Genomic DNA, 13,407 nt, shown 5'->3' on the forward strand with positions numbered 1-13,407 from the left:
GATTTTAGAGCTGGACAGGATTTTACTGTATCTTCATATATAAAAAGCAAAAACAGTATTAGAGAGTTCATGACTTGCTTGCTGTCACACTAGCTATCAGTTCCATTTCTGGTTTAAATTAATTTAAGGGAAATCAGAAATGAGAGTGACATCACACTATGTTGTAGAATGTAATTAATTATAACTGGTTGTCTCCAAATTGAGAAATACTTTTTCAAGGTTTTTTTGTTTTTTTTTTGCATGTGTAACTTTCAACATGTTTAAGGTTTTAACTATACCTTTAGTGTTAAAAATACACCCTTACTGTACTTGTTGAATGTAGGTATAAACTGTAGACATGTGAATGACTGAATTTAATGTAATATCTGTTTTGGAAATGTTGCATTTTTACTGCTTGTATTTGTTTAGTATTTACTAGATTTCTACCAGGTATAAGAGATTATGCTAGGCACTGACTGAGGTTACAAAAATAAGTTAAGATATTGTCCTTTGCCTTTGAAGAACTCAAATGAAAAATTGTCATACTTCCCCATTGGTCCATAGTAGAATTTCAGAGCTGTTCTCTTTTCATTTCTGATTCAATTTCAATTGAAATTGGTTTCTAGCACTTTCACTTAGCTCTCCAGCTAAGTAATTTGGAATGAGTGATTTACAAACAAAAATTTAATTTCCTTGAGCCATCCTATTTAAAGAAGTTGTTCCCCTAAATTTCTAGATTAGCTCTTTGTTTCATGATATTTTGGCAATCTAATTATTTGATTCTTCATATACATATTATAACGTATGTACATTAATATACAACTGTCTGAGATCCAATTGCTTTTGTAAATGGCAGAACCAAGAAAGCAGGGCCTTTTCTTTTGAGCTTCTAATCTACTTAAGTTCATTACAAGCTAAATCTATCTTCTGTGTCCTTTCTGATACTGCTTCTATTGACTAATTCCCACACCCCCTCACCCCTGTAGGTTTTATTTTCCTGCTTCTTTGCATGCCTAGTAATTTTTTAATGGATGCCAGACATTGTGGATTTTTGAGTGATGTTCAGTGATGGAAAGTTTCATATTCCTGTAAATATTCTGAATTTTTGTTTTGAGACATGATTAAGTTACTTGGAAATTGGTTTATCTTTATAAGATCTGTTTTTAATCTTTCTTAGGCTAGACTAGAGCAATCTATAGGCTAGGACTAATTTTCCCCCACTGCTGACATAATCGTCATGGGAGTTTTCTATCCAGTGTCTTGTGAAATACAAGATTTTCCACTATGGCTGATGGAAAGATGAACTATTCCTGGCACTAGTGAGATCTCAGCTAGTTCCTGGTGGTTTTTTCTGGGCCTTGGGCAGCCTCTTTACAAACTAATAGTGCCGTTTAGTACTCACCTAAAGCCTTGAGAGAGAGGACCATCTGAAGACCTCTGGGGGTCTTTCCCTGTGAAGCCCTCTCCTCCAGATCTTTCTCCAGCAAACTGGCCACCCTGGCTTCCCTGGACTTCCAGCTGCGTCTCTTTCACTCAGGGAGGCTGTGCAATTTCCACCTGAGTTCCTGCTCTCCCTGGTCTAGAGCTTGGAAACCATCCTTAAAGTAAGCTGGGCCAATAGTCCCTTTTAGCTCATGTTTCCCTTCTCTCAGGGTTGCCTGATGTACAGTGTCTAAAACCTAATTTTTTAAATATACTTTGACTGATTTTTCAGTTTCAAGCATGAAGGTAAATCCAGTTCCTGTTAATCCACCGTGGCCTTAATTGGAACACCATTTTAATGACTGCACAATAATTTATAATGCAGAAGGACCATAATTTATTTAACCAGTTTATTCTTCTTGGATACTATGATGAACATCTTTGTACATGGATTGTTTGTGTACCCATGGTTAGATTCTTAGAAAATCAAGGTAAATGTGCAAAATTTCCTTTGAAGATCTGTACAGTTATGAATAATAAAAGTACAAATAGTCCATAAATATTCAGCAGTTATACTCATGGTCAGGCTTTACATGTATTTTGTCATTTAATCTTCAGAACATTTCTGTTCAACCACTCTTCACAGATAAGGGCTTGAAGGATAGGATGGTTAAGTAGCTCGCTCCTCAGGCTCATGTAGCTAGTCAATGGCAGAACAAGGACTTGATACAAATGGCCGAACTCTGGAGCCCACACTGCCCTGTGTTGCCTTAGAGTACGGCAGTGTTGACGCTGGCGGTGAGCTAGAGAGCCATGGAGCCATTACTTAACTGCAGTTGGTAACAAAGTAGCCCAAATTTGGTATCTACAAACAACACAAATTTATTATCTTACAGTCCTGGAGCTTAGAAGTCTGAACTGGATCTAACTGGGCAAAAATGAAGGCGTTGCAGGGCTGCGTTCCTTTCTTGAAGCTCTAGGAGAGAATTCATTTTCTTGCTGCCTTTGCCATTTTATGGAGGCTGCCCACATTCTGTGGCTTGTGGCCCCTTTCCATGTTCAGCAACAACGATGGCTGGTTTTTCATTCTCTCACTGCATGATGCTTCTGCCTCTTTCTTCCACTTACAAGGCCCCTTGAGATTATATGGCACCATCACCGTGGACAATCTAGGATAATCTCCCCCTGTTTTAAGGTCAGCCGATTAACACTCTGAACTCCATCTGCAATCTGAATTCCCCGTTGCCACGTAATTCAACATGTACAGATTTGGGGATTAGGAGGTTGATATCTTTGGGGGCCATTATTTGGCCTACTACAAACCAGGAGGCCAGTTAGAAGATATTTAACTGAAGAATAAATTAACAAGGGCCTCTTTTATGACTTTATGACCTCATGTTATAGAAAATCTGTTTGAGTATTTTAATCCTCAGCAGAAAAATAATTTCTGCTCATTTTCTTCTCTATGCGTCTCATGCTAGGAATCACGTAGTTGTCATAGAGTGAAATGATTAGAGTCAGGCTGTTCAAAACCTATAGTTTCAGATTTCTCAATAATGTATATTTAAGTGATTTAAATAAACTCAACAATTTTTTGAAAGAAACAAAATTTTCATTAATTCAGCATTTGTTTAGTAAACCCCTGCCCTATAGGCATTGTGCTGGATACTTTTACTATGTCATCACGTTTTTATCCTCACAACAGTCTTATGATGGTAATGGTGGCACTTTAATTTATAAATGAAGAAACTGGACTCAAGGTATCATAGCTTAGAAGTCAGACAGCTAAGAATTCAACACAGATTTGAGGAAAGTAGGTATTGAGAAAAGATAAAGAAGTCATGGTTTTGTAATACATAATCCAATATTTTTACTTAATTGTTTTAATAATCATTTATATAATATTGACTAAAATAATTTTATATAATTTCAAGTTAAATCCATAGTTTTATATAATTTCAAGTTAAATCCATAATCATCTTAGATATTGGAGTATTGCAGGAATCAGTACTATTTTTTATTAGATATTCTGATTTCCAAACTTTATTACTATATTTTTTGTAAAAATGCCATTGTTGACTTTGTTCCTTTTTATCATGTGATTTCAGCACTTTTCCCCCCTTCTCCCCCCCCCCCCCGCCCCCCGCCAGTTCAAGCTGTTGTTTCTCAGTCTAGTTGTGTAGGACACAGCTCCCTGGCCCCTGCTCGTATTATGAGCCCTGTGGCCCCCCCCCCCCACTGTGGCAGTTGGTCTGTTGGTGGGCTGCTCACAGCAGCTCTGGCCACTCATGGCTGCTGGCCACTCACGCTGGCCACTGGCTGCTCATAGCAGCACCCAGTAGCCCACTGCAGCTCAGCTCCAGGGAGAGCTGTTGTTCACAATCTTAGCTGTAGAGGGTGCAGATCATTGGCCCATGTGGGAATCGAACTGGCGACCTCAGCGTTAGGAGCACGGCGCTCCAACCACCTGAACCACCAGGAGAGCCCTCAGCACTTTCTTAATATTACTCATGTGGCTGTATCGTTTACTGAATTGAGCCGTTTATTGAATTGAGCTGACTCGAAAGTTGGGTTCATGAACTTTTGTCATCAGACAAATGAGCTATTTGTGAAGGAGAGGAATTAGATAGTTTTCATCTTTGTTCTTGGCATCAGTCATTTGTTTCTCAGTTCCAGTGTTGGACAATAAATCTTTTGGAAGTGGGCTTTCAAATGTAGGTTTCATGGATAAAGTGGGAAAAGCACTGAATTTGGAGTCAATAGAAGTGGGTTCATGCCTTGACTTTGCCATCTACTATCATAGTAGTCTTAGACAAGTTGCTTTCTCTGCAGTTTTCTCGTCTGTAATATGTGTGTGTATACTTGTATGTGTGTATTTCAGGCATTTTGAATTAATGTGGTAATGAACAGTGAATTTGCAAGTGCTTTATAAATTGTAAGTTCATCTTGTTTAATAAGGATTTCTTGCTTTAAGAATTTTTTTAATTTTTGGAACTTAGAAGGGGCTTTAATCATTAATTTTTAAAAATTTTACAGTTGTAGAGGCCCAGATATAAAGTCTACATAGCCTTTTAATGGCATAGTCTAAAGGAAATTCTCTGATTCTATTTTTTTTATTGTTCTTTTTCTTCAATAACTGTTTCTTAACTCATTTTTATGCAGGCTTACCTTAACATTTGTGGGTCCCAGGGAAAGAGTACAAATGGAAGCTCTCATACTCTATGTCAAAATATTTAAGTGTTGTAAATAAAGCCAGTAAATTCTTAAATATGTTCTGTCCTTCCATGGCAAACAGAAGCACTGGTTTGAATTTAGAATTCTTGGACTCTCTGGAGTTCCCCATCCAGAGTATAGCAGAAGAGGCCATTCCACATTCCATTTCCACCCCTGGTCCCATCCTGCACCTTTCACCCCATCTCTTTGGCCTAAGTACACTGGCAATATGTATTCTTTGCCAAACAAGGAATTCCTTGAGAGAACAAACCTAGGGAGTAGACCAGGCATGCTCTGCAAGTGGGTGTGAGACTGTTTTAGGTGAATTCTTGCACACCCAGAGCATATTGTAGAAGAGGAGAGAGATAGTATATCCTTTTAGCCCTGAGGAAAGGATCCACACCTTCTCAATTGTGCAACCCCAGGAAGGGACCCCTGTTGCATGATGTAAAGGACATTCTCTTCATGAGCAGTGGCACAGATTTGTGAAGTGACTTGATGAGGAGCAGGTGAATTAGTGAGGGATGTGGGTAGCCCGTCTGACCAGGAGAAGTTTTCACTCTACAGAAATCATTGTCATTATCTCCACATTAGGCTCTGTATTTATCAATTCAAATAGTGTTGATTTATGAAACACTTAGGAGTTTATGGATGACTGTATAGTTTTCAAATTTTCTTAAAAACAAAGCTGTTTATGTTCTTGGGATTCCAGACTTTAAAGTCCAATTGTCTTGTGAGTTCTTAGTATGGCAGTGATCAGGACAAGCTATTTTCTCTCAGGTTTTTTAATGAAAAATATTCAGTATCCAGAAAAGTGAATAAAATGAAGTAAATAAATGAAAGAATAGTAAATAAATGTTCCTTCACTTCAATAGTTGTTAACATTTTGCTATATTTGCTTTTTTTAATACATAAACACATATATTTGTTGTCTTTTGGCTGTATGATTTGAAAGTAAATTGTAATCATCAGGAGAATTTACCTCTAAATACTTCATCATACATCTAAGAATAAGGAGATTCTTCTATACAATCAATATCACACCCAAGATAATTAATAATTCCACATGTCACCTAAAATCTAATTTATATAGTAGTTCCCCTTTATCCACAATTTCACTTTCTACGGTTTCAAGTTACCTGTAGTCCAAAAATATTGAACAGAAAACTCTAGAAATAAATAATTCATAATTTTAAATTGCACGCCATTCTAAATAGTGTGATAAAATCTCTCATAGTCCTACGCCGTCCCACCTGGGACATGATTCATCATCCCATTGCCCAGCAAACCCACGCTGTATGCACTATCCCGCCCTCAGCCACTCCGTAGCTGGCTCGGTTATCAGACTGACGGTTATCAGACTGAGTTGGCGATATCACTTTAGTAATACCTTACTTTACTTAATAATGGCTCCAAAGCTCAGGAGGAGGATGCTGGCAATTTGGGGATGGCAAAGAGAAGCCGTAAAGTGCTTTCTGTAAGTAAAAAGGTTATGTGTATATGGGAAAAAACATAGTATATATGGGGTTTGGTACTGTCCATAGTTTTAGGCAACCACGGGGGTCTTGGAACACATCCTCCACTGTTAAGGGGGAACTACTGTACGCAAGTGCCAAGCTACTTAATTTTTTACCATTTCACTGAAAATATCATCCCAGTGAAATGTTTTTACCCCTCTTGTTTTGGCCATGACTTGAATTAAAAATGTACCCAGTCTTACTGTTTTGTCTCTTGTTTTTTGTTTTTTAAAGAATTTTTATCGGGGAAGGGGAACAGGACTTTATTGAGGAACAGTGTGTACTTCCAGGACTTTTTTCCAAGTCAAGTTGCTGTCCTTTCAATCTTAGTTGTGGAGGGCGCAGCTCAGCTCCAGGTCCAGTTGCCGTTGCTAGTTGCAGGGGGCGCAGCCCACCATCCCTTACGGGAGTCGAACCAGCAACCTTGTGGCGCTCCAACCAACTGAGCCATCTGGGAGCTCAGCGGCAACTCAGCTCAAGGCGCCGTGTTCAATCTTAGTTGCAGGGGGCACAGCCCACCATCCCTTGCGGGACTCGAGAAATTGAACTGACAACCTTGTGGTTGAGAGCCCACTGGCCCATGTGGGAATCCAACAGGCGTCTTTCGGAGTTAGGAGCATGGAGCTCTAACCGCTTGAGCCACCAGGCGGGCCCCCTGTTTTATCTTTTTTGAAAAAATTAGTAATTAACCCTGGCTTACAAATTTTTGCATATTTTCTCATTGTCAGGATGTCCTTTGAGAAGCAATGGTCTGTGAACAGCTCTGAGTTTTCTGACATTCTGAAATCTGTTATCTTACCTTTGTTTTACCGTGCTTCCTAAATTTATTTTTTTCTTCAGGAAAAATGTTGACTAATACTGGGAAAATTAAAGGGATTTGTATAACTTGAGGAAGAAAAGTGAGATGCTAAAGATCTTAGGTTTTTGTGTTTTTTTTAAATCTTGAAAGGAGAGAAGAATGAGAGAGATTATAAATATTTGCAAACTTTTAGTGACATATTAAGGGGAAATGAGATGATGGTACTTGTGGGGAGAAACTGCCCAGACTTAATGTAGAAAAGGGATACATTTCATTTTCAGCACTGGATATCTTAGGTGCATATCAGCATTATTGTGGTGTTTATTAATGACATGGTTATCGAAATGGGTTTCTCTGATGTGTAGGAGAGCTTTAATTTCTCAATTTAAGTCTTATTTTAGAACTGTAATTTTTGGCTGAGTGTGGAGATAAATTGTAAACATTTTTTAGTAACAGTAATTATTAATATCATGGAGTAATTCACATATACTTAAGCAAAATTGGAATGATTATATGAAAGTTATAGGAATTAGCAGACCAATATTTTTTTCTTTAAAACACCACAACATCAGTTTCACACCTAAAAAATAACTGTAATTCCTTCACAATCAAATATCCAAAGTTAAAATTTCCCCAGTAGTTTAATAAATGTATTTTTACAGTTAACTTGTTCAGGTCAACATCAAGAGAAGGACTGTATATTACATTTAGGTGATATGTATTTTAACATCCCTCTTTTTTTCTTATTATTTTTTTAATTTTGGCATTACATTTCGTCTTATGTCTCTTTTAATCTATGGTTTTTGTTTTGTTTCTTATAATTTCTTGACTGAAGAAACTGAGTCATTTGTCTGTAGTTTCCCACATTCTGGATGCTGCTGATTACATCCCCATGGTGTCCTCTAACATGTTCCTTTGTATGTTTCCTGTAAGTCATATAATAAATTTTTATTTTTAAAAATATACAACTTTTGGGGGTGGCCGGATGGCTCAGCTGGTTAGAGCACAAGCTCTCAACAGCAAGGTTGCCGGTTCAATTCCTGCATGGTTTGGTGGGCTGCGCCCCCTGCAACTAAAGGTTGAGAACAGCCACTGGACTTGGAGCTGAGCTGCGCCCTCCACAACTAGATTGAAGGACAGTGACATGGAACTGATGGGCCCTGGAGAAGCACACTGTTCCCCAATATTCTCCCAATAAAATTAAAAAAAAAAGATATTTAAAAAATAAAAATATGCAACTTTTATGAATATCTACTATTTTCCTGAACTGCTCATGTGGATGACTAAAATGAAGGCAATACCTTTTATAGCGTTACCTTTATAATGTAAAATTGAAGATATATGACACTGAAAAAAAAGGAATGTCTTGGTTAGCTACAGTACAATCCTGGGTGCTACACAGGTCCCAGGATGAAAATAAGCCTTTTATTGTAAACATGGTAGTTCACAGATATAAAGAAAGCAAAGTAAAATCATTGTTTCACTTCCATTAAAAACTCTGAAAACAATCTATTGGTAAAAGTCAGAAGATTTTGACAGATTATATAATATCCTCCTGGATCAATTTCTCCCCCTCTTTTCTCTTTAAAAAGCAAGTCTTTATTGGTAGAAAAAAATGTTATATGCAATAAATAAAAACCAAAAGAAGTCACCACGTTGATGTTTGACATAGTACTAAAATTAACTACAAATGTATTGTTTTTAGAAGGTTGGTTTAGCATGAATTTTTAAGTAAACAATTATGACTCTTCTTAAGGAGATTAAACACTAGCACACTGGCTTACTATAAACCATTTAGGAGAACTAAAAGGCCTTGTAAGGTTGCTTTATAATTTCAAATTAATGTGAGATATTTACTTTGCTTTTGACTGTAGACCTTCTAACTCTTTCCTTTGGGCTTTCATGACACTCGTTCTTTCCTGATGCTCATCTTACCATTCTTGCAGATTCTTTTTGTTTTTTTTCCTTAGTTCCTCTTCATCTGCTAGTTCCTTAAACGTGCTGTTTTGGGGTTTCACTATTGATTCTCTTCTGTTATTTTACATTGTCTTTCTAGGCAGTAAATCGTATGCTTGCTCAAGGCTTGCTATATCTATTCTGTTTTTCACTCTCTTCCAATGGAACCTTCATCCACCTCGTCCCCCAGGCCTGAAGCCAGAGACCTGTCTCCTGAGAAAGGTTGGAAGATTTTTTTAGCTACAACGCAGTTTTGTCTATGTTGTTGAAAATTCCTTGTTCTATTTTTCATTCTTCTAAGGAATTATATCTTCCTTATTTTATGATGCCTTTTATTCCTTTATATTGTGCTAAAAAATACGTGAAGTAGAACTTTTATTTTTCCACATAGCATATTTTTCCCCAGTTGAGGAACCTGTGCTCTTAGTAGATGTATCGTAGCCATGTGCTCATTCTCCCTGTCTTTTGGGAAGTTTATAATTTCCACTCACTGGTGATTCAATAATTTTAATTATTTGTATACAACTAAAATGTTTGAAATGGATGAACTCCCCAGTATGGGTTGGACGGGTACGTGGGAAAATTATTCCATCAAGAGGGAAAAGACCTGAGACCCTACGCAGATTTTAACATCTTATTTCTTGCCCAAATCTCTTTGCTTTTTTTCCCATGAAAGAAGAGAGAAATAACAGGTAGTATGAAAACTTTCTAATTTTGTAAGAGGTAACATGCGTAAAGGCTGGATGCCATTCTCTTTTATTCTGTTCTATATGTTTTTTTAGTGCTAGTCTGGACCCACTAAATTCATATCATGTCTTTCTATTAGGTCATGATCTGTGTAAATCCTTGGGTTTCCCCAGTATTGAAATATCATGTCCAAGTCTTACATATATTCCTCCCAGTTGTTATCAAAATAATTAATACATTGTATATGATACCATCTTTATATTATCCTATGATTTCTTTTTCTTATAAATTTTGGATATGATGTTAATATGTGCCTTTTATGTTTCTTTATCATTTAGAATGTAAGATTTTGGGAGTAAAGGCCTTTGCTTCTATTTTTAACACTTAAAAAACTTGCATTTTGAAACTATGACAAACTTATAGAAGAATCACAAGGGAAATAGAAATTCTTTTACTTTGTGAAGAATTGGAGAGTAGATTGCAAAGCTGATGTTCGTTCCATCACCCCCAAAGACTTTAATATATATGTTTTTTTGATGGATAAGGAAGGATCATTGCCTACATAACTGCAATGTAATCGTTAACAAATGGGAAATTAATACAGCAGTACTATTTGGACTGAAAAGAGGAAAGTAAAACAAAATACAATTAAGTAGATTTGACAGAATTTGATGATTGCTTCTATAAGGAAAAAGTAACATTGAGAAAAGTCTATCAACTACCCTTGTGTATGTTGTGTGTATGTGTGAATTGAGAAATGATTTACATTAAAAATGTTCAGTTACTTAATAACTCAGTATTGATGTTCTGTGGGTATATAATTTCAAAATACTATATTGTAATAGCAGGAGAAATATTTGATCACAGATTCTTTACTGTTGTTCACTGTTAAGGTTTGTTATTCAATAATTGGGATTTTGAGTCAGCTATTGGAAAGCTTTACAGGAGAAGTGAGATATTTTGGAAATCCTTCTAGGTTCTGTGGATGGTGTCGGTGCGTTAAGGGTATTGAAAGCAAGGAGAGCCCACAGCTTATACTCTAGCCCTGACTTCTCTGCCACTTCGTCCCACATTTCTAATATTGGAGCTCTCCATTTCAGACTCAGTGGGAAAGGAATTAAAGTCATTATGCACACATACACACCCTTCCTCAGCTCTTCGTTTACCTTCTCCTGTACCTGTACATGGCCTAGAAACCAGATTTTGGCTTCTGCCCTCCAGCCATACCCCTCCCATATCTAGTTAAAGTCTGCCTCTTGGAAAGGGCCCTGGAAAAAACCTAAATTTCATCTTAGCTTTGTCAAAGTATCTCCGCAGTTTTGAGAAAGTCACTTTCTTTTGTGTTCAGATTAATCTCTATCAATTATGGTATTTGAACCAAATATGATACAGCACTTAAAAACATGGTTTCTATAATGAGACTCCCTGCCCTTCAATCCTTTGCTCCATCATTCAGTCGCTGTGTGATCTTGGGCAAGTCACTTCTCAATGCCTCAGTATCCTCAGGCATAAAATGAGGATAACAGTTAAGCAGTACATATCTCCCAGGATTGTTTTGAAGATGGAGTTACGATAGATGTAATATTAGGAATAGTACCTGGTGCATACAGAGGACTAAATAAGTGTTAGCTGTTATTATTGTTATCATTATGATTTTTCAAATTGCTTGCTCTCTCAGGTCTGGTCTATCATCTTGTAATACTGCTCTAAGAACCTCTCTCCCATTTGCTATTCTTTTCTCTGTTGTCACTAGTACCCTGTTATCATCCAGGATTAAATTTGTCAATATGTGTAAAATGCTTAGAATAGTGCCTGGCACTTAGTAAGCATTAGCCCTTGTTGTTGGTTATTGTGATTTTTACATAGATGACCTCTTGCCATTTGTAGTCCTTTGCCTTTAATTTCATCTTCTGTCCAGATTGGTCCTTCCAGGACACTGTTCACATAATGTGGCTTTGTTTCGAGACCTCTGGTGCCTAAAAAAAAACAAAAACAGAAAACAGGTTTTCTGATAGAGGTATCAGATGACTTGCCAAGACCAAATGAAAAACCAAGATTAATGAAAGAGGGCAACTTGGATTGTGAAGCGGTGAACATTTTGTTTTAGCTTTTTAAAGGCACTGCTTACTAAAATAGTCTCAATTTTTATAGAAAGAAAAGTTGTACTGATGATCAAATTCAGCTGGACTTGCTACTTATTTATTTTTAGCAAGGGACTAAAACTTTATCTGAAAAACTCAGCATTTCAGTTAGAATGTGTAGTAAAGATCAGAAAGGGTTTATGAGATTTTTATGTTATGAAAATTAATTAATGTATTTATCCAGGTTTAAATAAGGAAAAATTTATGTGGTTGGTTAGTAATTCTTTATAGACAGCTCTCATGTGTTCATTTGAAAATCTTAAGCTTCTTTTTAGAATTTAAATGAAAATAGCTTCATTTCTCTATTTTAAAAATAACATTGTTAGCTTATTGTTAGAAGAATCATAATAGACCTTATCTAATTTCTTAAAGAGAAGTCACTTGTTATGTGTTCAATTTGCATGACCTGCTCTTTAACCCTTTGCTAATCTTTAGCTATTTTTATATTTTAAAGTATCATGGAGAAAAGTATTTTTCTCCAGTAAAAATTGCATTGGATATTGTTTTTTAATACAGATTTTTAAAAGTCAGGTTTTTTGTATGGTTCTAAAAACTTGACTGCTGGAAATGGCAGAGTGAGAGTTAATGTGTTACAGGGAGGGAAGAACAGTCCATTGGGGGTTAAACTGCAAAGTCTAATGGAATAATAACTGGTAGCACCATCTGCTGGCCTACTTCCGCAGAAGGAGTCAGTATTTTTAACGACATCTCTAATATTCATGCTGATGCATTTTGATGCTTTGTGCATTCATTTCTTTCTGTGCTTTGTTGGAATCTGGCTATCTGCTTATAGCTGTTGAGGAAACTCCGCTTTTTAGGAGGAGTTTACAGCCTTTTTCCTACCTAAATAGGATGAACAGTTGGATATAAACTTGCCAAGGCAGAAATGTGTTGATAAATCACAATGTGTATTTGTGGAGGGTTGTGCATCTCTTGGTTGCAGCTTGCTAAATAGGCCATTTAGGAATCTTCTTTCAATGCTTTTTTCTTGAGCACTGCCTGGGGTGGTGAAAAAGCAGAGGGCAAGCCTTTGTCTGACGCCAAAAATGTCTTCAGTGAAGAGGCCAAGAGGAAGGGTAAGTGAAAGCCTGAATGAGTGGGAGGAGGAGGGGTTCTTTGGGCTAAAAGGCTAATGGGATTGAATAACCTTCCTTATTACTGGCTGCTGCTGCGGGAGTCGTACTGCATCGCCATCTTGAGCTTGTTGCTGTTTTCTCGAGTCTTGGTTATTTGTTATAGCCTGTAGGCCTTAAGGTGGCATTTTAGTGAGCGATTCTAAACCCTCCTTCCTTTCCCAGTGCTGTAGCACTGCTATGAAACCTTTGATGAGGCAGGTATAGAAAAGATATCCAGTGAAGCATACTGGAATCAGCATGAAAATGTGTTTGGAAATTCCTGGTGGTTTTTTCCTTTGCTATAGTCAGAGGCATGTTTACGGGTAAGAACATAACACAAGTGGGATCTAAGTATCTGTGGATGAATGTGTGTTTGAACAGGATATTCTTTTTAAAATGCTGTTGATGTGCTTCCAGTGATGTTGCTAAAATATTAATAATTTTAACGTTAAACTGTAAAACTTGTTTTTTTTCCAGAATTGCTTGAGCAAAATAATTATGATATAGAAAGAGAAAAAAAATCCACATTTAACTCTTTCACGGAAAAACTAAAACTTTCTCTAATTTGAAGTATGGGA

The 13,407-nt window shown here is 36.9% G+C and overlaps 1 protein-coding gene across 5 annotated transcripts in view; it reads left to right on the forward strand.

Annotated features, from left to right (window-relative positions):
• Nucleotides 1-13,407, forward strand: part of CHD9 (chromodomain helicase DNA binding protein 9) — a 150,157-nt gene that overhangs the window by 43,782 nt on the left and 92,968 nt on the right. For 2 of the 5 annotated variants that reach the window (XM_081031659.1, XM_081031660.1), the window contains exon 1: nt 11,568-12,790. The exons of 1 other annotated variant lie outside the window; for it this stretch is intronic. In XM_081031659.1, the coding sequence (XP_080887785.1) occupies nt 12,761-12,790 (30 nt within the window). In that variant the 5' untranslated portion in view covers nt 11,568-12,760. Of the gene's footprint in view, nt 1-11,567; nt 12,791-12,871; nt 13,153-13,407 lie in introns of those variants that run through there. 2 more of the 5 variants (XM_081031662.1, XM_081031661.1) reach the window with 2 other exon arrangements.

Source organism: Rhinolophus hipposideros, assembly GCF_964194185.1.
Source record: "Rhinolophus hipposideros genome assembly, chromosome: 21".
Lineage (NCBI taxonomy): Eukaryota > Metazoa > Chordata > Mammalia > Chiroptera > Rhinolophidae > Rhinolophus > Rhinolophus hipposideros.